Below are 24,788 nucleotides of genomic sequence, written 5' to 3' on the forward strand. Positions count from 1 at the left end.
TGTAAAATTGTTATTTTTCCTTGAATAGTTAGTAAAGCTCTCCTGAGAAATCATCTAGGCCTAGAGTTTTCTTTGTAGGCAAATATTTTACTATGAAGAAAATATTTTTTTTTTAAGTGGGAGAAATCTGGACATGGGAAAAAACAGAGAGGCAAGGAAAAGCATTAAGATATGAGAAGTGGCAGACTAAGCTGACATGGAAGACATTCCCCCTACAAAACAGGAATGCTGGATAAAATATAAAGTTTCCTTTCTAATATAAGAGCCAAACTCAAATGATAAAAATAATGAGAAATCTTCCAGTAACCTAAAATAAAAAGGGAACTCAAACCAAAATTAAACTTCTGTTGTTACCATGGCAGCAAAAGAGGGTATCAGATCCTGATATAGGGTTTGGCTGCTAAAATTTTAATGTCCTATAGGTACAGTTTTCTTGGTATCAGCCTCTTTTGGATCAGAGAACTACAACAGGGTACCCTGCTTAAAGCTCAGCCCTACCAGTGAAACACAGAACAGGAAATTCCTCCCACTAATCTAGAAAATTGGCAAGAAAACTTGCCATCTATCCAGGTCTCTAATGGGGGGGAATAAATCTCCTGAGAGAAACTGAAATCCTAAACCAGAAACATACAAGGGCTAGTAGGAGTTGTACCAGCTCTATGGTACAAGAATCCAAAGCCAAAAAAAATTAGCCCACAAACTAACTTTAGGACCACAACAAAAGCAAATGAAAACCTCTCTGTAAACACCAGTAGTGTACAATCCAGGGTACACTAGACTCCCTGCTAAAGATGCATTCACAGTCAACAATTAGCAACCAGACAAGGAAACAAACCACAATGAGGGAGAGTCAAATACACCAAATACTTGGGAGAATTTGTGCCACTCTAAGAGGTAGAAATAATACAACATTAAAGAGACTATAATACTGAAGAGCATATGATACAAAATAAAATAGACAGATTTGAAAAAGAACCAAATGAAACTTCTGGAAATAAAAAACTATGGTTATTGAAAATGAAAACTCAATGGATGACTTCAAGAGTGGATTAAATAGAGCTGAAGTGAACTGTATGCAAAATTTGAGGAAGTCACCAAGAATGCACCAAAGAGAGAAAAAGAAATGGAAAATATGAAAGTAAGATAAAGAGGCTTGGTGAATAGAATAAAAAGATCAAAAGTACACTCAATAGGATTTTATAAAGAGGACATTACAGAATAAAGAGAGGAAATATTTGAAAGGTAAGAATTATCCAAAATTGGATACAAACTTAAGTCCTCAGGTTAGAGAGGCAAACCAGGTTTCAGGCAGAAAAAACAAAATCAAATCCATGCTTAGACACTAAATAAGGAACTGCAGAAACAGAAAAGCAAAGAGATCATCTTAAAATAACCAGAAAGAAAAGACAGCTTAATTAAAAAGGAATGACAAACTGACAGAAGACTTCTCATCAACAACAAAAGAAGTCGGGAAACAATAAAAGATTATCTTCAATGGGCTAAGTTAGATACAAAATTCTATACTAACTGAACTAGTAATCACAAATTAAGATGCTATACATAAATTCTAAAAAAAAAAAAAAAAAAGACCGAAAGGATTTCCTACTGTTGAAGGAAGTCATGGAGAGCAGGTGACTACAGGTTGAAATGCAAGGTGGAGGCTTTTCACCTTTTCCCTGTCCTGGGAATGTACATTTGGCCCACTTTGAAGAGCTACTTCAAAGATGAAGCCTTTAGGGCGCCTGGGTGGCTCAGTTGGTTAAGCGACTGTCTTTGGCTCAGGTCATGATCCTGGAGTCCCGGGATCGAGTCCCACATCGGGCTCCCTGCTCAGCAGGGAGTCTGCTTCTCCCTCTGACCCTCCCCCCTCTCATGCTCTCTATCTCATTCTCTCAAATAAATAAATAAAACCTAAAAAAAAAAAGTAACAAAGATGAAGCCTTTAGAGAATAATGTGTTATTGAGACCATCCGAACTGTACACATGACTGAACCCCATTAAAGCTTCTATATAAACTCTTAAGATTCTGGGGGCCAGGTGTAGAGGACTAATCATGCTGCTGCCCAAGACAAGCATCATAAGCTCCCTTGGCTTATTAAACCTGCCACCTACCAATCTGGAGTAGCCTGCCTCTTTCTTTAGTCTTTCCTTGCTTGCTGTGTATGGGAGCCAGTTCAGAATTTTACTCGGGAAACTCCTGAGGCTGCAAACCAACACCCACTTATATATATAATTCCTGAAACCTACTAAAGAATGTAAAGAAAGTAAGAAAGAGGGGGAAAAAACATGTAAGAATCCAAAATGGAGTGGGAAGCTAGAAGTAACAAGGAATAAAGAAATTAGTAAACAAGTCAAACCTATATAGACATTGACTATATAAACAAAAATGACTCATTGGGGTTTAAAAACAGGATGGATCTAATAAACCAGTTAATACTATGGAGGGTAGGCAGAAGATGATCAGAATAAAACATTTCAAGGCTTTTGTATTAACAGGAACATAGACACTGATCAACTTCATTAAGTCAACTAAATTAAGAGTAGTGGTGAAAAGAGAGAAACATAATCTATAATTACCAAACTAATAGCATAATAATTCAATTTAATAGCAGGAAAAGGGGGGGCAGGATTAACAAAAATCACAGTAAATGGAAAATACAAAATAAGATAATAAAAATAAGTCCAAATATATAAATAATCACAATAAAAGTACAGGATTAAACTTGACTATTAAAATAGTTTGAAAATAAGAGAAGTATAAAAGATATATATCAAAAATACCAACCAAATATGGAACAGCATTATTAATACCAAGCAAAATGTATTTACAGGCAAAAGTATTAGAAATAAAGATGACCATATATTTAATGTTAAAATGGACAATTCACTAAGAACAGAACAATCCTGAGCCAGTTTACACCTGACAACATGTCCTTAAAAACAAAAACTAACTGGAGTTATAAGGAGAATTAACAAAACCACAATCACAATGGAAAACTTTAATATAACTTATGCAAAAACTGATAGATCAATTGGGCAATAACTAATAAAGAGACAGGATTTGTGAATAACATAATTAAGTCTGATCTTATGGACAAATATTGAAGGTTTGCACTCAACAATTACAGAATTTCTTTTCAAGTACACATGGAACATTTACAAAAATTCATCCTTTCATTCAATAACTATGTATTAAGTGCCTTCTATATGTCAGGGAGCCTTCTTTGTTAGGCTCTGGGTAATTCAGTCATGAAAATTAAGTCTGGCCTCATGGAGTTTATACTGAGTGGAGGAGCTACACCTCAAATAAATGGATTCACGTCATCTCTGACGTCAAGCAGGACTAAGTCTATAAAAAGAAAAATAAAGCAGGTTGACAGGACAGAGTCGTATGGGGAGCTATGTTAGATTGGTGGACAGGGAAGGCCTGTCTGAGGGGGTAACCTTGAGCCAAGAGCTTTATGAATTGATGATATAAGTCAATCAAGATTCTGGGGAAAGAAGGAACAGCAAGAACGATGGTTCTGGAGAGGGTGTGTGCCTGGCTTGTAAGAATTAATAAAGATGCCAATATGCTAAAAATGAAGTGAATAAGGAGGAGGTCAGAAAGGGGAGTAGAGAATAGTATGAGCTGGCTTTCATTTTAAAAGCTCCTCTGGCAGCTCTGGACAGAATAACAAGGAGACCAGTTACAGTGACTCAGTGTTTGGGGTTAATGTAGAGCATGAAATCATCCATAATACCTGGCTTGCTAAAATGTAACACGGAGGCCGCTGAGGGCAGGGAAAGTTTTGGAGAAGGGCATAGGCCCCTGGAATGCCGAGGCTTGCGAGACCACTCTGCCAGGGGAATTGCCTTCCCCAAAGCTTTCTTAGCCCAAACAGCCACCGCCCTGTGATCTAAGAGATGTATGCATTGTCCCCTAGGCTATGTTTAGCAGCCAGTAGAACAGGCAGATTAGCATATCCTATCTTTTCCATAAACAGATCCTCCTAGTTCCACTAAGACCCCTTGTCACACATCACATGCTTGAGAAAGAGTAATCAAGATTTATGATTATCCTGAAGGACCAATAAAGGTGAGAGCAAAAAACAGCAAAGGGTCTTCCTCTCTGAGCGCTGACTCCCTTACCTTCTCCTCTCTTTCACAGCAAAGTCTGGAGTCATCTTTCATCCATTGGTACAAGGATTGCTGGGCATTCCCAGCAACTCGAGGTAGAGAGGATAAGTAGCGGTCAAACTAAGACTTGAAGACAGAGCCAAAAGAATTTGCAGAGTGACTGGATGTGGGGTTTAAAAGAGATGAGTCCAGGATGACTCCAAGGGTGTTGTCTGAAACAGCTGTGAGAAAATGGTAGTACCCTTGCTGAGTTGGGGAACACAGGAAAAGATGCATGTGGTATGGGAAGGGGGTGCTCATAAATGTGAGATACCCCTGGGAGATGCCCCAGTGAACATTTAAGAGGTGGTAGGTTCCTCCTGTTCCAATTCTGCATTAGTGTTGTCTGCCTGGAATCTCTGGGTATTTACTGTTGCAATTTTTCAAATTGTCATGGAAAAGAAAATGCTCAATCTGCTTCCTGTCATAGAATTAATTCTACACTCAATAATTCTACCCATCTAAAGGACTTTTCCAAGGAAAGTTAAGCTAACATTTGGTGAATACCTATTACTAAGTCCTTTCACAAATACCATCTCATTTAAACATAAATATTCCCCTTTGTGTTACGGTGGGTGAGACAATCGTGCACATCTATTCACAGCTCCACATCCAATGACATCGTGTAGTAGTTTGAAATTGGCCCTGGCAAAATATTTACACCATGGCAATTGTCAAATGCCACAAATAAGAACCCCTCCCCACCCCCAGCGCCAGAGCCAGTGGTTTACCATTTAACAGCACACTAGTGATTACATCCTTATTTTAGACAGAAGGAAACAAGTTCTAAGAGGTCAAAGGACCTGTCCAGTTACAAAGCCAGCACCCAGGTGTTTTGACTCTATGTTAAGTGTTACTTCCTTTGAAAACTCCTCTTGAGTCCTGACTTTATGTCAGGCTTCATATCAAATGTTTTAGTGCATTTTCCTCTCTAATTCTCACAACTCGACAAGGAAGTATGACTGTTACTCTCACTTTAATGGTAAGGAGACTAAGGCTTTGAGAACTTAGTAACTTAACTAACAATCAAACACTGGTCTATTTGATTTTAGAATCCATTCACTCAAAATCTATAAATTCTGTCTAACTCGACCAGATTTTACTTTGTCAAGATAAATCAAGTCAATCGTTGGGGTGCCTGGGTGGCCCAGTCGTTAAGCGTCTGCCTTTGGCTCAGGTCATGATCCCAGGGTCCTAGGATCGAGCCCCGCATCGGGCTCCCTGGTCTACGGGAAACCTGCTTCTCCCTCTCCCACTCCCCCTGCTGTGTTCCCTCTCTCGCTGTGTCTCTCTCTGTCAAATAAATAAAATCTTAAAAAAAAAAAAAAGATAAATCAAGTCAACTGTTAATTTCTTTTATAATGTAGAAGAAAAAAGCAGTGAAGTTATCAAAGGCATAAATTAAGTCCATAAAACATACAATAAATGTAAAAGGGGACGTCAATATTGAATGACACTTTTCCAATAATCCAGGAAAATTCCTTGGAAGAGGTAAAATTTTGAAAAATCTTTTAATTAGACAAATGGAAATGTTTGGCACACGGGGAGACATTCCAACATAGGGTGTGGCTTAGGAGAAAACTTAAAGGCAAAAGTGTGATCATCTGATCCAGCGGGTGTTGAACACATTCACCTAAGAAGAGCAGAGAAGACCCTCTGGGGAATACGAAACAATAGAAATGAGGTTTTTCTGTGTGCTCTGGCAAAGGGCTTTGAAGTAAAAATAAGAACTCAACAAAAAACAAAACAGATTTCACTTTGAATCTTAAAAATTGATATTCTAGGTGCTACAATATCTTTTTAGAATTTTGTTCTCTACTGCTTCATGTAATAACGTGTTGTCTCAACCTTCTACCTGGTTAAAAAAAAAAATTAAAGAACAAGAGCCATCTCATAAATTTATTTCTTTCCATCACCCATAAGTCTCATTTAACCAGCCTCCCCCGGTCAGATCTTGGCAAGAACAGCTACCACTGCCCTGAGGCATTTTCAGTCCTAATCAGAGTTCCTTCCAGCCAGGGAACTTCAAGGAACTCCTCCCACCTGCTATAAAACAGTGCTTAAAGGTAAGCTCTTAGAGATCTGGTGCTGTGGAAAAACTGCTCCAATTAGTGCGTTTGAAGTTTCCAAGAAAAGAAACCTAGAGGTATACAAACTTAAAATACTTTGGAACCCACACATAATCCTCAGAATTCCTAGCTCCTATATAATTTTCCCCGTTTCAAAATTAAATGTCTCAACATCTCCAAAAAAAAATCAATAAAGCTTAATTAAATGTTTTCAGAGTAAATTATCTCAAGTATTAAATGATTTAAGAGTAAAATGCAGAGACTTTTTAAAAAAAATTCAAATTATTTTAAGGATTTAAACAGCACCCCAACATATTAATGCCCCTCTCCATAATTCCCAATGAGAACCCCATTCCTATCCAAAAAGAGATCAGAGCTTAGAGTCCATGGTACTCCCTGATACAAACACTGTTATCAGAAATTTCTAGAACAGGGGCGCCTGGGTGGCTCAGTTGGTTAAGCGACTGCCTTCGGCTCAGGTCGTGATCCTGGAGTCCCTGGATCAAGTCCCGCATCGGGCTCCCTGCTCAGCGAGGAGCCTGCTTCTCCCTCTAACCCTCCCCCCTCCCATGTACTCTCTCTCTCTCTCTCATTCTCGCTCTCTCAAATAAATAAATAAATCTTAAAAAAAAAAGAAATTTCTAGAACAAACTGACTCATAAGAGTTAAGGACTTTTGTTTTCTTAATGTTAATTACTGAGTGGTCTCAGTATGGGTTGAATTGTGTCCCAGCAAAATTCATGTTAAAATCCTATTCCCTAGCACCTCAAAATGTGACCTTATTTGGAAATAAGGTTATAAAAGATGTAGTTAGTTAAGATGAGATCATACAGGAGTAGGGTGGGCCAATAATCCAATATGATGTCCTTATAAAAAAGGGAAATTTCACACAGGGAGACCACCCTGTGAACATGAAGGCAGAGATCAGTGCATCTCCAAGCCAAGGAACACCAAAGATTGCCAGCAAAGCACCATAACCTAGGGAGGCATGGAACAGATTCTCTCTCACAGCCCTCAGAAGGAAACAACCCTGCCAACACCTTGATTTCAGACTTTCAGCCTCCAGAACCTTGAGACAATAAATTTCTGTTGTTTAAGCCACCCAATTTGTGGTACTTTGTTATTGCAGCCTTAGCAGATGAACACAGTGGTCCCTTTGCCACGCTTTCTTGGGCAAACTCCCTCAATCTCATACATTTCTCAAAATAAAAGAAGGTGGCAAAAAAATAATTTTTAGAAAGCTATTCTTTTTCAGGAGATTTTGTACATTTGTGAGAATTCATATCATATAAGCCTCAGTTGTCTTATATGTAAAATAAGATAACATCTATCACTCAAGAGTTTTTGTGAGCCTTAAATGAGATAAAGCAAGGAATGTATCTAGTTCGGTGTCTGGTCCATAGTCATGACTCAAAAAAGTAAAATGGTGGCTGTTCTTATTAGAAATAAAAATTATGCTACTATGCCTGTGTCAATAAGACGTGTGAGATGAGATGTTTCATCAGGAGTCCCTACCAGCCACACTGCCCTCACAGTTGCCAACAGCTAACTTCATTAGGCTCCGACTCTCCCAGGCCCTGACCTGGTATCTTAAATTTATATACAAGCCTTGGTTAGACTTTGCAACCAGGGTATCCACCCTGCTTTATGTCACAATTGTCTGTGGTCGCTGCCCCAAATGCAAACCATTCCTCTTCTCACTTCCTCTGTTTCCTCTCTTGACCCATTCCTTCACCATCCTATGCCCTCACAAATCCCATAACCTCCCAACTCATCTTCCCACACAGCTCTCCATCTACCTCCCACTTTAGCTGAAACAGGGTTGTCTTTGGATGGCACCACCTCCCGACAGTCCTCCCTAGCAGGGTCTGCTCATTCTCCAAAACCTCAGATACACCACGGACAGGAGGTGGGTGCAGACCCATTCCCAGTCCACTATTTCTCTACTTTCAGAGAAAACACCTGCCATTTTGGGGTGCATGTCACCTATGACACCCTCTAACCCTCCTCATCATTGTCAACGGTCACCTGGAGACTACTCAATAATTCTTATTAAATAAAAATTTGATGCCTGACTTACTATCATCCTCACCATTTTAAGCGCTATTATTATCTGGGTTACTTTAACAACCACCTTCAACTCTGCAGACTCAAGGTCTTTGATCTCAGTCCCACAATCTTCATTCTAGTCAAAACTTCCTTTGCTATGCAAGCTATGATCAATCACTCTGGTTATTCTTACCAATGACCTCAGCTTCCTTGTCATATTGTCCTTCACAGCATAATCTCAACTTTTGTCAGTCCAATATATCCAGATCTGACTCTATGCTCTGTCACTTCAGTCTTTCTCTTATCAATATCCTTCTCAACCATATCCTATTTCTTTAGTCACATCTGCTCAACAAAATCCCAGTCCTGGATCAAACCAATGGTCAACCTCAGCAGTTATGCCCAAACTGCTGAGAGCTGCTAAAGAAATCACATAGCTAGGCAGTGTTCAAGCATTATAAATTCATCTTCTGAACCACAACTCATCCTGAGAAACAATCTATATGTCCCTATAGTCACCTTCTACCTCCAAAATTCCATTATTCTTCTAAAATCCTTTATTTATCCCCTGCCACTTCCCTCCTCTCATCAAATGACTATCTGTTCTATTTCTTTGAGTGAAAAGAGTCCATTGAACAAGAAGTGACCTAAGATCCTGCATCTGTACCTACCAGCTCATCCATGACCATGCCTGTCTGTGATCTGTTTCTCTTCTATCACACTAAAGAACTGAAGGTCTTCTCCTACCAACAACCAATCCCGCTACTTTGAATCCCATCTCCACTTGCTTCCTCAAAGTCCTGGTGTCATCAGTTACCTGTACTCTCTGGCATTTTCCATCTCTTCTACTCTACTGACTCTTTTCCAGCAGTACTTAAGCATTCTCTCCTTTCTCCCCTCTAAAAAAAAAAAATTCTTTCTCAAAACTAAGTCCCAATAACTAATGTTTACTGAGAATTTACTGTGTGCAAAGGGTTGTGTTAAGTTTGAGACATCTATTATTTCAATCCTCACATTCTCACAATTCCTAGTTACTGAAACTGAAGCACAAAGAAGTTAAAATCATACAACAAGTAATTGATGGAGCCAGGCTTCCGACCCAAGCATCAGATTCCACAGCCCATGCTTTTAACCACAACGTTAGTTTTCACAAAATAGACTGCATTTGCTAGCACCATTTTCTTACCCATTTCAGCCTCATGGCTCCATAACCCCGATGAACTGTCCACTTCAGCCTGTCAGTTTAGCCTTTATTTTCTGTAACCTTATAAGTGGACAGAATTAGCAACTTCTGCTTAAAACTAATTACCTCTTAGATTTCCAAATGCTGCCCACTCAAGTTTCTCTTCCTATTTTCCTGGACTCTCTTTTCCAGAATCCTTTATGAACTTGCCTTCTTCTGTCTTTTAAATGTTTGTGTTCTCCATAGTTCTACCCTGTCTTCTTTCTTTTCTCAGTGTACATACTCTCCTTGGATGATCTCATTTATTCCAATGGCTTCAACTGTCATCTATATAAGTTTCAAGTGGACAGAACAGCTACTTGGCACTATTCATACTAACACTGACAGTTGGAGATGCTTGAGGAATGATACCTGGAGACAGGCCACCCAAACAGACCCACACAGGGAGACATTTACTTTGTTAAATTCACTACCAACCAAGGTCTGGCTCCTCAGACTTACAAACTCAAAAACTTGAACTTGACACTGTCAGAATATTTTAAACAATAAAAACTGATGCATAAAACTGGTATGCCAAAATATGAGTTACCAACGAAGAATACAATTGTCTAGAGAATCTGATGTATGTGCAAGTCTGATCAGAGAATTCTCTCCCCATAAGGAAAGTGCATTAGGTTAAATTAACAGGAGGCTGTTCAGTGAGCATGCAATCAAAACAAGGAGAGTTAATAGTATGATCCAAATATGTAATGACATCATTACATACTTATAAAGATAAACAGTCTATTGCCACAGTGAGAATGTTACTGATGGGTGGACTGGTTATTTAAGTGTAGAATGAACTAACATTCTGAACCCTAGATAGAACTTAGCAAAAAACCCAAACAATCCAATTAAAAGCTGGGCAGAGGATCTGAATAGACATCTTTCCAAAGAAGACATACAGATGACCAACAGGTATATGAAAATATGCTCAACATCATAGTAATCAAGAAAAGGCAAACCAAAACCACATGAGATATCATCTCACACCTGTTAGAATGGCTATTATCAAAAAGACAAGAAATATCAAGTGTTGGCAAAGATGTGAAGAAAAGGGAACCCTTGCGCACTGTTGATAGGAATGTAAATTGGTGCAGCCCCTAAGGAAAAGAGTATGGAGGTTCCTCAAAAAATTAAAAATAGAGCAACCATAATATTCGGCAATACCACAAGGGTATCTATCTGAAGAAAACAAAAACACTACCTCAAAAAGATATATGGACCCCCATGTTCATTGCAGCATTATTTGTAATAATCAAGATATGTGCAACCTAAATATCCATCAGTGGATGAGTAGATAATGTGGTATACATACAATGAAACATTATTCAGCCATAAGAAAGAAGGAAATCTTTCCAGTTGTGACAACATGGATGGACCTAGAGGGTATGATGTTAAGTGAAATCAGTCAGACATAGAAAGACAAATACTGTAAGATCTCACTTATATGTGGAATCTAAAAACAAAACCAAGCCCAGAGATATAGAAAACAAATTGGTGGTTGCCAAATGGGGGTTGCGGAGGGTGTCAAATGGGTGAAGGGGTCAAAAAGTACAAACTTCCAGTAATAAAATAAGTCAATCATGAGAATATAGTGTACAGCATGGTGACTAGAGTCAACACTGTACTGCATATTTAAAAGTTGCTGAGAAGTAAATCTTAAAAGTTCTCATCACAAGAAAACAAATTTTTATAACTATGTATGGTGACAGATGTTCACTAGACTTATTGTGGTGATCATTTCACAATATACACAAATAACAAATAATTATGTTGTACACCTGAATTCAATGTTACATGTCAATTATATCTCAATTAAAATAAAGAACTTGGTTGTACAATAACTTAGCTGTTTCTGTGACTCTCATTTTCATTGCTGACCCCCCCATACTTTTGGTTGATACTTTATTTTAGTCAACTTAATGTATAAGGAGCTTATTATCAAGGCTACTGGCCTGAGAGTAATGGTATCTCTTAAAGCTAACTTTACATACATTTTCTCTTCAATTGTTTGCCAATTTCAAATTTTAACCTAAGCAGGAATTCATATTTCCCCTTTTCCCATATTCTAAGGGCCAAGTCCAGTCCGTTGGACTTTGCTAATAGCTCAGAAATCTATAACCTTCTTTCTTAATCCAAGTCACCTCAATATTTCCCCCCTGAATTACTGTGATTGCCTCAGATTTCAGCTCTCAGCTCTCAGCTCTCAGGATGCCTTGCTCCAATCCATCCAAGAGATAGAGATCTAAAATGAAAACCCAATTATGTCACTCCTCACTTATAATCCTTCCAAGCCTGATAGCTTTGAGGATGAAATCCAAACTCCTTAATATTTTGATTAAACTACTTTTACTCAGGCACTATGTTCAGGTTTTAGCCCAGGCTATACTTCCAGAAACACTTTAGGGACCATCACCTTTTGAATTCTGAATCAGGGGCACTGCTCTGGGCTCACACAGCCCCCTGTGTTTCTTTCCACTATAAAATGTATTGTGGTATATAATATTGCTATTTCTCTTGCTCTTCTCCCCAGAGACTATTAACTTCTTCTAAGTTATGCCTCATTATTTTTGGATCAAAAGTACCTACTACAGTACTTGACAAATAGTAAGAAGTCTATTACTGACTGATGAGTAAGTGAATAAATGAATGAATCAATGAATATGATGACTTATCTTTGGATTTTTAAATTCTCTTGCTGGTTTCCCAATTATAAAGCAGTGGTCAAGGGCTCAAGGGACCAGTGCAGCAAAGAACTCATGCTTCTCAGGCAGTGAATGTTATTAGAATGGTACTACATTTTAACTTGCTTGAGTTGCCTTTTGCCCAGAGGTTAATAGCCACATTATCAAGGGGATATTTTTCTATTTAATTTTTTAGTCTTATTGTATAAATATTCTACTATTTTTCTTAATAATTGGCTCCTCTGCAGCACCCATTCAATCTTTATTGACAAATGTGAGTCATTCAGTAAAAGCAACACCACTGACTCTATACTACTTTATAAAGGATTTTCATATATATTGTCTTATTTAACCATAGTATCACTCAAGTAGGGAAAGTTCATATGATTTCACCTTACATTTGACATAAGTTCAGTTTTAAATTTTTCCTATTCTCCATTGAGATAGGAATCCTCATGGAGATTTATCAGAAAAAATAAAACCAAGGTTGAGTGAAAATCCCTGTAGACTTCCGAGAACTACCTATAATGTGGATCTTCTATTTACAGTGATCCTTAGAAATTAATTTATTTGTTGTGACTCTTTTTCAGCCAGTTTAGTAAAAAATAGAAGGTAATTCAGCTGAGACATTCCAGACTGCATAGAAATCCACCCTTCCCCAAATTCACCTGCTATACAAACATTCAGTGACTACTCAAAGACTCAGGCATTACCTGATCACAATGATACCTCCAAATCATATTCAATCTTAGATGGGACATATGTATCACCAAAAAGGCCGAATTAGTAAACCATTATGTTGTTTATTTTTGTTCTTCTGATTGTTATGATTTAAAAAGAAAAGTTGCATGGGGTGCCTAGGTGGCTCAGTTAGTTAAGCGTCTGCCTTCGGCTCAGGTCATGATCCCGGGGTCCTAGAATCAAGCCCCAAATCAGGTTCCCTTCTCAGCAGGGATTCTGCTTCTCCCTCTCTCTCTGCCCCACCCCCCGCTCATGCACTCACTCTCTCTCTGTGTCAAATAAATAAAATCTTTTAATTTAAAATCATTTTAATAACATATAGTGTTTTATTATTTTCAGAGGTAGATTTTAGTGATTCCTCAGTTGCATATAACACCCAGTGCTCATTACATCAAGTGCCCTCCTTAATGCCCATCATCCAGTTACCCCATCCCCCCACCCATGTCCCCTCCAGCAACCCTCAATTTGTTTCCCATAGTTAAGAGTCTCATGGTTTGTCGCCCTCTCTGATTTCATCTTATTTTATTTTTCCTTCCCTTCCCCTATGTTCATCTGTTTTGTTTCTTAAATTCCACATATAAGTGAAATCATATGATATTTGTCTTTCTCTGATGGACTTATTTCATTTAACATAATACCTTCTAGTTCCATCCACATCATTGCAAATAGCAAGATCTCATTCTTTTTGATGGCTGAGTAAAATTCCATTATTTATATACATAAAATGTGTGTATATACACACACACACCACATCTTCTTATCTTCTTGATCCACTCATCTGTCAATGGGCATCTGGTCTCTTTCTGTATTTTAGCAACTGTGGACATTGCTGCTATAAACACTGGGGTGCATATGCCCCTTTGAATCACTATGTTTGTGTCCTTTGGATAAATACCTAGTAGTGCAATTGCTGGGTCACAGGGTAGCTCTATTTTTAACTTTCTGAGGAATCTCCATAAATAAATAAAATCATTAAAAAATAAAAAGTAAAGTCACAGAAATGAAAGGCAAAGATGAAAATGCCCAGAGAAATCACTGGTTCTTGTTTCCAGCATTCATTCATTCATTTATTCATTCACTCATGAAACATTTTTTGTGTGTCTACTGTGTTCCAGGCCTGTGAGATAAATGGGGCAGTCCCTGCCCAAGGAGGTTAATGTCTAGTCAGAGAAAAAGGTACGTAAGCAGAATTATAAAGACCACTGAGAATGTGTACTGTTTTTTGGCCAGAGACAAACCATAAGCAAAACCAAATTCTGATTTACCAACAATCAATCAGAAGGGTGCTCTTCAACTTAACAGCAACAGCAAAAACAAAAACAAAAACCCCACCATTCTGTGGGAGTCAGAGAGGATTTGGTTAAATAGAAACATCCCTAACACATTTAACATATTTGATTTATCAAAATTTGGTCCTTATATTTTGGGAGAAAGTTTTCATTGTACATAGAAAGACACCTCTAGATATCCTTAGAAAACATCTAGTGACATAGTTCTACTCTCTCAGGTTAAAATATTCCATCATCCTAGGAAACAGAGTTATCATTGTCCAAACAAAATCGCTGATTCTTAAATGTTAGTTCATTGCCTTTGGTTGGATTTCTCTTGGACTTTAAAGACCAATCCTTTTCCTCGTGAAAATCCTTCTTCCTGTAGAATATGCTGGAAGCAAAAGGAGACTAATAGCTTTGTAGTTCTTTTTCCTCTATATACTGGAACTCAAAACATTTCAATTTGAAGTTTAGTTCATATAAATTTGTTTTCAAAGTCTAAATGTGCAATATTTTCTTTGTAAAAATCTTTCTATTCATTATGGCTTCCAGTGATTTTGCTATTGCTCAGAAAAATATTCTAAGAGAATCTTTTCATGAAAGTCCTAGAGTGCTTTCTTAACACCTTGTAGGTCTTGCAGAGAGAAACACACAAAGTCACTGAGGGCTCACAGGTTTTATTACAATGAAACTCTTTAAGTACAGAGAAAGTAAGCTGATATTTCTCCCAATGAATCAAGTCCTTGCTACTCTGAATTCCTTTGCACTCACTTATCTTTCACCATATTACAGTCGTTACAAATCACAAACTTTAATAATAACCTACCAAGGCACTAATTTTATAAATAGAGAAACAGAAGTCTGGCGAGGTTGAATAATTTGCTCAAATGACAGAATAAGGAAAAGAACACAAATCTTCAGTTCCAAATTGGATGTTCTTTCTAATACATTGAATTTGCACTTTGTAAAATACTGGTTGAATCATTTATCAAAACTAATTTCAATTTTCGCTTCATGAACAAAGCAACCATTCCAGTAGTTGGAAACAACAATTCCAAAGATTTCCAATTATTTTTCTCCCATTCTCTTCTGAATTCTCTCCAAACAGCCTTTCGCTCCCATCACTACATTTCACTATGGTTGCTGAGTCACCAATGACTCCCACATTGCTAAATTGACTAGCCAATTCTCCAGCCTCCTCTTAATTAACCAATTAGGGCTTCTCCCTGAAAATACTTTCCTCTCTTGACTTTTAGGATAATGTACTCTTGTCCCTCTCTGACTTCAATTTCTTAGGCTACTTTGCTGGTTCATCCTCATCTCTGACTGCTAACAATTGCTGTCCCAGGGCTGGGTCCTCAGACCTTTACTATTCTTCAAGTAATCAGTCCCTCAGTGGCTCATCTAGACTCACAGCCCTAAATATCATCTATATGTGTACCTTTGGATCCCAAATTTATATCTCTGACCCAGACCTCTTCTCTTGAACCTTAATTTCATATATCCAACTGCCTTCTTAATATCTCCACTTGGGTACCAAAAAACATCTCAAACTTAACCATATCCAAAAATTAAAGCCTCATCCTCCCAAACATTTTCTCAAACCTGCTTCTTGCTCTTTCTTCTCCATCTCAGTAAATGGCTATACTACGCTTCCATTTACTCAAGACAAATCCTCAGCATCGGCCTTGTCTTCCTTTTCCTCACACATCATTAAATTCTTCTGGTTTAATCTTCAAATATATACAGAATCCAACTCTCTCCCCAAATTTCCACAGCTACCAAATTCACCCACGATATACCATCCTCTTGTGCCTGAATGATACAATAGTCTCCTATCTTCCCTGTTTCTGCCCTTGCTCTTCTTTAGAGTATTTTCAAACAGTAGAATGATTTATGTTTATGCATAAGTCACATCATGTCACTACTCTGTTCAAAACTCTAAAATTGCTCTGCATCTCACTTAGAGAAAAGCCAAAGTCACAGTGGCTTATGAGCCCTTTCACGGTGTGCCCCACCACGTTTCTGATCTCACCTCCTAACTTCTCCCTGTCCCCCACTGTGCTCTGGATACACTGGTCTTTTCATGGTTCCTTGAACATGTCAGGATGCTCTTGCCATGTTCAGAACACTTCATTTATTGTTCCTCTGCCTGCAAAAGTCTTTCCTCAGATATCCTCATTGCTCCCTCCCTCGTCTCCTTCACGTCTTTGTTCAAATGTGACCTCTTCAATTGGGAGCTTCTCTGACCACCACATTTAAAATATCAACACACTCAACTCACTTCAAACTCCTCATGCTCTTTTTCTGCTTTTTATTTTCTCCAGACCAATTACCACCAACAAAATATCATATATATTTTAATTATTTTCCTTATTGCCAGTGGCCTCTGCCAGTAGAATATAAGCTCTATGAGAGCAGAAGCATTTGTCTGTTTTATTCAGACAACTGTATGTCCAGTGTCTGAAGCGATGAGCCTGAGACATAATAGGTGAGTGAGTGAATTAATTAATTAATTAATGTAGACAGATAAAAGACATCCTGGGAAAAACCAGAGGCATAAATGAAAGAGAAGAGAATTTTTCTTTATATGAAGAGACTCATATATACACACTGTCCCATTCTCTTTCCTGTCTCTAGTACCTGTCTTACAGAGAGAATTGGAAGACTGATGATAAAAGGAGCTGTTGTTAGAGGAAGACCATCAGCCCTCCTCAAAGTTGTGTGCTAAGACAGAAACAAATTTTGAGTGTCATAAAAAGCACAGCAAAAATTAAAATGTAAGAATCAACAAGTTCAATAATAAACTAGTGGTGATGAGATGTGAAGGAATCAGAATCCTTACACATTGCTGGTGGGAATGGAACATGGTATAAATGCTTTGGATAACAGTCTGGCAGTTCCTCCAACAATTCAACACAGAGTTACTATGATCCAGCAATTCCACTCCTAGGTACGTACCCAAGAGAAATGAAAACAGACGTTCTTCTGTGTTGTGAGCACTCAATGTCAATGTGGGGATAGGGAGGTTTCCTCACATCACAACAAGCTGTTCTCAGACACCACCAGATTCCACAGGGTAAGGGTTCAGTTCTGCAAGACTGCCCACCCACCCCCAGGCCAGCTGCCAGTCCAGGTTGTTACCTGTACCTCCAACCAACTGGCTATAAATCAGAGGCTCCCACGACCCCCTTCTTAATTTGATGAATTTGCTAGAGTGGCTCAAAAAACTCAGGGAATCCACTGATCACTAGATTATCAGTTTTTTATAAAAGGATATAACTCAGAAACAACCAGATGGAAGAGATGCATGAGGAAAGGTATGTGGAAAGGGGTGTGAAGCTTCCATGTCTTCTTTGAGAGTGCCATTCTCCCCAAATCTCATGTGAATGGCCCCAAAGCAATACAAACCCTGTCCTATTGGGTTTTTATGGAGGCTTCATTACATAGTCATGACTGATTAAATCACTGGCCACTGGCAAGTGATTTAACCCTCCACCCCCTCACCCCTCCCCAGAAGTCTGGGGTGGGACAGAAAATTCCAGCCCTCTAATCACATGGTTGAATCTCCTAGCAACCAGCCTCTATCCTTAGGTGGGATCCAAAAAGTCACTCCATTAATATAACAAAAGGCAATTTTATGGCTCTCATCACTTAGGATATTACAAGGGTTTTAGGAGCTCTACGCAAGAAATGGGAAAGAAGACCAAATATATATTTATTAATAAATTACAACACCACATATATCCACACAGAAACTAGTACATAAATGTTGATAGAAGCACTATTCATAATAATAATAGCCAAAACCCTAAGTAGCCATTATGGATTAATAGATAAGCAAAATGTGGTATACCCACACAATGGAATATTATTTAGCCATTAAAAGGAATAAAATCCTGACACATGCTATAACATGAAGGAACCTTGAAAACATTATGTTTAAGTGAAAGAAGCCAGTCAAAAAAGACCACATATTATATGATTGCATTCAAATGAAAGGCCAGAATAGGAAAATCTACAGACAGAAAGTAAATTAGTGCTTGCTTAGCACTGGGAGGATGATGATAGGGAGCTAAGGGCCAGGGTTTCTCTTTGAGGTGATGAGGATGTTCCAGACTGTAGTGATGGCTGCATGTACCTGTGAATAAACTAAAAACCACTGAATTATACATTTTAAATGAATGATTATATAATAAGGGAATTATATCTCAGTGAAGCTGTTAAAAATTAATACACTAAATGTTATTACGGAAGTGAAAAACCTATCTTAACCACAGTCAGCATCGAAAAGTTGGCTTGACTTTCCAACATCCTCGCCCCCTCTGGTACTTCCTCCTACCATGGGTGTGTTTTGGGTCCTCCTGACACCGGCTTCTTTATATGCACATTTTCTGAATGACTTTTATCACTTCCTTGTTAAACTGTTACACTTCTGCCTCACGTATGCCTGTGTTTCCTGTATTTTTTTTTTAATTTATTTGACAGAGCACAAGCAGAGGGAGAGAGAGGGAGAAGCAGGTTCCCTGCTGAGTAAGGAGCCCGATGTGGGACTCGATCCCAGGACCCTGGGATCATGACCCGGGCTGAAGGCAGCCACTTAACCGACTGAGCCACCCAGGCGTCCCTGTTTTCTGTATTTTAATTTTTACCCGCACCCACAAACACACACCTTGAGCCAAACTGTAATGCAGAAGTCCAAAGCAATCATGTACAAAGGCCTAAAGATTTTTGTCAAATGCTTTAGAGTATATCTTGGATCTTAACCAGCTTTGAAAAGCTATAAGTAGTCAAGGTTATAATTATTGTATTAAAGTCCACCCGTTATTTCTCTCCATGTCAGTTGTAGCACAACTGTAGTCAGTTGTAAGGATATGTGTTAGGAGCTATGAAAAACAACCACAAGTAAAACAGACAGCCATAAAATGTCATAGTCATTAGTGAACTTAGAGCTGCTCAAATCCAATTCTCTCATTTTATAGTCAAGGAAACAAGTAAATTGACTTTTCTAATGTCACTTAGTAAAACAGCCAATCCCCATTCAAGGCTCTTTCTAGTCATTCCAGGCTGATCACCAATCAAAAGAACAAGAGAATCAAAAACTCTTAAATGATTATACATACCATACACACACAAACACGCAAATTTTCACACAAAGATAATTCATAATCCAGTAAAGTGAATTAGCAAACTAAATTAAAGGTTATTAGTATGTTTTAATTTCTATCTCCCTCTTTATCTTCAAAAATAGTTTAAATATTCTTAGATAACATAAACACTTGGCCACTTCTCTCTACTTTGAATCACAATAAAGCTAATTTTGCGGAATTATACATGCAATTAATTTTATGGAACCAATTTAATCATTTTCTCATATTATTTCTAAAAGCTATAGCATGCCAAGTACTACAGGAAAGTCAACTACAGCATACCTTCCCATTTGGTAACAATTGGAAAGCAGCACACCACAATACAATTTATTCCAATAATTTTTCATATCACATCAAAATATCATGGTGATCCAGTTTCCACTTATGACTTGAGGTGATTTTTGTGTTGTTTGCACCAACATCATTTCGTAAGAGTCTTTTGGAGTAGAATAAATTGTGATGTTAATTAGAGAAAACAATTTTTACTTTATTTTTTAGCCAACTTCAGCTATAGCCCCATAGAAAAAACACATTTAAGCTATTCCAAAACAGCAAAAGTCTTGAACTGCATCACAACTGGCATCCTGACATTTAATAAATCGAAACATAACACATGAGGTGTCTTACTAAGACAGTAAAAACAGTAAAGGACCATTTAATTCTTTATTCAAATATGCAGACCATTTCATGCTTAATCAATGTAGAAAAACCTACCCTACTCTTCAGTATGTCCCAGAAAAGTGGGATAGGTTCTTATTTTCATCATTTGAAGAACAACAACAACAACAACAAAAAAGTCCCAGAAAGTTCCATTTCCCTCTAAATTTCTCCCCATGCTTTTTTTTTTTTTTTTAGAAAGCTGGAACCCGTCACATTTAAGACCTAGCAATAATGTGAACTCATATGTTTGTCAAAATGCACAAGGAAAGAATATGAGATTCTCAATATCAAGTTCCCATTGTGAAGAGGTTGTGTCAAGCAAGGTCTTCTAAGTGAAGAGGGAGACTTTCAAAGCAGGAAAAATGTGGGAGAACAGTGGGGGAGGACTTTTAAGAAACCACTGCTGTATTTCTTCAACCAGGCAGGGACTTGTGCTAATGAAACTCAGGTGGCTGTCAGACAGCGAGCCCCAGGGCCCCCCCTGCAATGCTGCCCTTGGCAATGACAAGGAGGGCTCCTATGAGCCTCAGGGAAAGGTGCCACTTGAAACAGCAACTGAAAAAAGTAAATAGGATCATATTACCCCGGAGCAGCTGAAACCCATGGCTTTGGGGGGAAAAGTACAGTTATTTTGCTTCAAATACCTTTAAAAGAGCGCCGACAACCAAATTACATGCATTTCTATTGGATGAGACTGGACAGAATGTTTCTACCCATCTGAGAACAGAAGTAATGATGACTTGGGGCAAAGATGAATAGATTCAGTTAAGAAATGAATGGCCTCTCTCTTATTTTCATCCCTTCGGTTCCACCAGTAATTACAAGCTTCCTTGGGTCTCACACAACAGGTTTTTCCTCCCCCTCTCGTGTGAGAGTTACCCTGAGTGTGCTCTCAACCGGGATGGGAGCTCTCAGAGCAGCGCTGCTGGATACCCAGGTCCAAATCTGCCGTCATAATTAAGCATTCTTTAGCTCTAAAATTAAAAAGTCAATGAACTCCAGTTTCCACGTCCTTGCTCAGGACTCTGGGGTCTGGTTTTTACTGTAATTCCACACTTCCAGGTTTGGGGGTCACTGCCCAAGCACCTACAAGACCTGAGGAGGAGCCGGGGAGCCAAGCCAGATGCCAAGGAGCAAGTCTTTGTTACAATGGTTTTCAGCTACACATTAAAAGGGGGAAAAAAAAAACAGGTTTGGAAACTTCCTAACACTGAAATAATTTCGGAGCATAAGACATAAGGGAATCATGAGAAATAACAAACACAAAGAATAAATGTTTCCCTTACCTGGATCATGGAAAGGCACCAAAGCGAAGTTGAAAAGTGGTCTCTTAGGTCTTTTCAAAGACGTCTCCAGGATTTTGGAAGCCCCTTCGATCACCTGAACTAAATCATCATACATGGAACCAGTCACATCAAACACAAAAGCCAAGGTGGAGGCCCCCTCGGGAATTTCCTCAGCCCCTGTCTCTGACTGGGGGCTTGCATCTTGAGCTAGGGAAGAATAAAGAAGAGCAAACAGGAATACGGTGTGGACAATGTCCCAGGAAATCATTGTCTTGCCTTCCCTTTTTTTTTTTTCTCCTGGGCGCCTTAGCACTGTGGTTAGCCTCCTCAACAACACGCAGGGGGCTTCCTCTCAGAGCAACTCATTAGGCTCTCGAAAGCTCTCTGAACTAGCGAAAAGTTTGGAGGCGACAATCCGAGGGGGACGGGCACCAACCCCGCAGCCCTGCACGGGCTGAGCGGGCGGAGATGCGGCAGCTTTTGTCTGGACGCAGCTTCCTCCGGGCCGGCTAGGTGCCCGCGGGCCGCGTGCGGCGTGTCGCGGAGAGCGGGCAGCGCGCCCGGCCCATGCCCCGGGGGCCGCTCCAAGCCCTGCGGCGCCGCACCGAGTCCCGCCGCCGTCGCCGCCGCCGCTCTCCGCCGCCGCTCTCCGCCGGGGCCAGCCACTCAGGCTCCCAACTTTCCACTGTGCGCCGCTCGCTCGGGAGCGCGGAGGGGAAGCCCGACGCGGCCTCGCCTCCTGATTGGCCACGGCGGCCCCCCACCCTAGGCGCTGGAGGGCCCCCCCCGCCCCGGCGGAGGGCGACTTCTCTCTCCGCCGACGCTAGGGTCAGTTCGGTACCAGGGAAGCGCTCCCAGTGTCAGCTCCGCTCCCGCCGGCGCTGCTCCTGACCTAAGAACCTCAGTGCGAACAATGGCTTTCAAGAATGTGTGGCTAAGTCCCAAACTTGAGGGGACACCACGCTAACTAGCACAAAGGGAATTTTACTTTTCTACTGGACGCAGTGCTGCTGCAGACACCGCTTTCCTAATCCCCTCCCCCCCCAACCCCGAAGCCAAGACGCCCCGGCCCAGCCTCCGGTGTCGCAGCCCACAACTCAGCCCAGACGGGAGGGGGAGCTGGAAACGTCTCTCCCGGAGGCAGCCTCATTGTCACTCTTTGATCTCCTCAGGGACTGCGGAGGGAGGGAGGAGAGAGCTGGAGGGGCCAGTCGCGGGAGGAAAAGGAAAGGGGCTGTTGAGGGAAATGAGAGAGACTGCAGGAACTGGGGAGCCACTGACTGTAGTGAGGAAAGATAGAAGGGAAAGCGGCTGGATGTGAAGACTGGATGGGGGTCCAGTGGAGTGGATGAGGAGAGAGAAAGAGTGCATATTGAAGAGAAAACGGATTTTTTTTTTAATTCCATCATCAAAATTCATGCTCCTGAGCAGTTTGAATCCTCCTCTTAGCATGGTGAGGCAGAATAATATCCCCATTTCACATTTCCTCCCATAGAACAACCATGTGCCAAGTCTCAGCCAAAGATCCATTAAAAAGGTGTTCCCTCTCCACGGCATTTTCTTGCCGATAAGTAAGGAAACCTCGCCCTGGAAAACATTACAAAGTTTTTCCATGTTGTAATTATTATATACATTTTAGAACTAATAACAGAGATAAGAAGGTAGAGAAAATCAACCATAAGCTAGAGAGTCTTTGCTTCATTTTAATAAAAATGTATTTCCTTGGTGGAAAAGGAGTTGCTGTCTGGATCCTGGCATTCTAAAGAGGGGCAAACGTGCATCTTGATCCATCCTCGTTTGTGTATTAGACCACCCATCTCTCACACACAGACGCAGCCTGAGGGAGAGCAAGCTCCCATCAGCATTTTATTGCCTGCAACTGTCTTCTTTTTTAGACCCAGCAGCGGTGGGACCTGAGTTTATGATACCTATAAGTCATGTCACTGAAAGGAAGCAGACAGGCCATTTGGGCTGAGTGGGAATATGAGAGGAGACTGGGAAAGTACTTCCTTTCCAAGTAGTATTTACAGAATGCTATTTGAGTAGCCTACTCCTTTGTTTATTTAAAAAGGGTTGCATACTAAGTCCTAGAGTTTTCACTGAGAGCTGAGCTGTTCAGGTGTTCAAGGAAGGTCACAGAGCCTAGTGATTTAAGAGTTCTGGGTCAGATACCCTGGGTTCAAAGCCCAGCGGTGACACCTTATAACTGTGTATCTCCTGAAAGTTACCTAACTTGTAAATACTAAGTTACAGTTACCTAACTGTAAATACTAAGGATGATAGTACCTACCTAATAAGGGTTAAGTGATCCATCTTGGTGAATGCTCCAGGAGCACTCAAAAAGAATGTTTGTTGTTGGGTGGAATGTTCTATAAATGTCAATTAAGTCAAGTTTTTGATAGCATTATTCCAGTTTTCTATATCCTTACTGGTTTCTGCCTATTCCATCAGTCAAAATCACAGACTATAATTTCTGATTTGTCTATTTCTTCTTGTAGTTCTGGGAGTTTTTGCTTCATGCATTTTGAAGCCCTATAATTAGATGCATAAACATTTAGAGTTATTATATTCTCTTAACTAATTGACACCTTTATCCTTATGAAGTTATCTTCATTATCCCTGGTAATATTATTTGTTCTGAAATATATCTGGTGATAATAATATAGCCACTCCAGCTTTTTCAATTAGTATTAGCAAGATATATCCTCTTCTATCCTGTCACTTTTACCCTATTTGTATCTTTATACTGAAAGTGTGTTTCTTGTAGTCACCATACAATTCATTCTCCCTTTTTTTTATGCAATCGAATAATCTCTGCCTTTTAATTGGGCTATTTAGACCATTTACATTCAATGTTATGAGGCATATGGTTAGACTTAAATCTACCATCTTCGATTTCTTTTCTATTTGTGTCCTCTGTTATTTGTTCTTTTCTACCTGCTTTATGCTTTCTTTTGGGTATATTGAATATTTTTTATGATTCTTTGTATCTCCATTACTAGATTATTAGCTATAACTCTTTATTTCAGTGCTTGCTTCAGGGTTGATAGTATATAACCTCAATCACAATATTCCTTCAAAGAATAACACTACTTCATGTATAGTAAAATAACTTCAGAATTGTATATTTCTATTACTCCCCTCACAACTTTTTGGTTATTGTCATCCATTTTATTTTACATTACTATATTTTAAACCCCACACTACATTGATTTTTTGTTGTTGTTGTTAAAATAGACAATTACCTTTTAAAGAGATCTAAATAATAAGAAAAAAGTTAATATACTTACTGAGTTACTCACCATTTCTGGTATTATTCACTTCTTTGTATAGATCCAGATTTACATGTGGTATCATTTTCCTTCTCCCTGAAGGACTTGTCTTAATATTTCCTGTAGTGTGTTCTGCTGGTAAAAAAAATCTTTCACTTTTGTGCATTTGAAAGTCTTTATTTACTTTTGTTTCTGAAAGATTTTTTTTTTTCTGGGTAGAGTA

General features: G+C 39.3%; 1 protein-coding gene across 1 annotated transcript in view; it reads right to left on the reverse strand.

Moving 5' to 3' along the window:
• HMCN1 (hemicentin 1) overlaps positions 1 to 21,902 on the reverse strand; it is a 489,046-nt gene extending 467,144 nt beyond the window's left edge. The window contains exon 1 of the mRNA XM_025877925.2: positions 21,294 to 21,902. Coding sequence (XP_025733710.1) covers positions 21,294 to 21,561 — 268 coding nt within the window. The 5' untranslated portion in view covers positions 21,562 to 21,902. The remainder of the gene's footprint in view (positions 1 to 21,293) is intronic.
• Positions 21,903 to 24,788: the final 2,886 nt, after the last annotated feature.

This window comes from Callorhinus ursinus, unplaced genomic scaffold, assembly GCF_003265705.2.
Source record: "Callorhinus ursinus isolate GAN/ISIS: 27379988/994484 unplaced genomic scaffold, GSC_fseal_2.0 scaffold13, whole genome shotgun sequence".
Taxonomy (NCBI): Eukaryota; Metazoa; Chordata; class Mammalia; order Carnivora; family Otariidae; genus Callorhinus; species Callorhinus ursinus.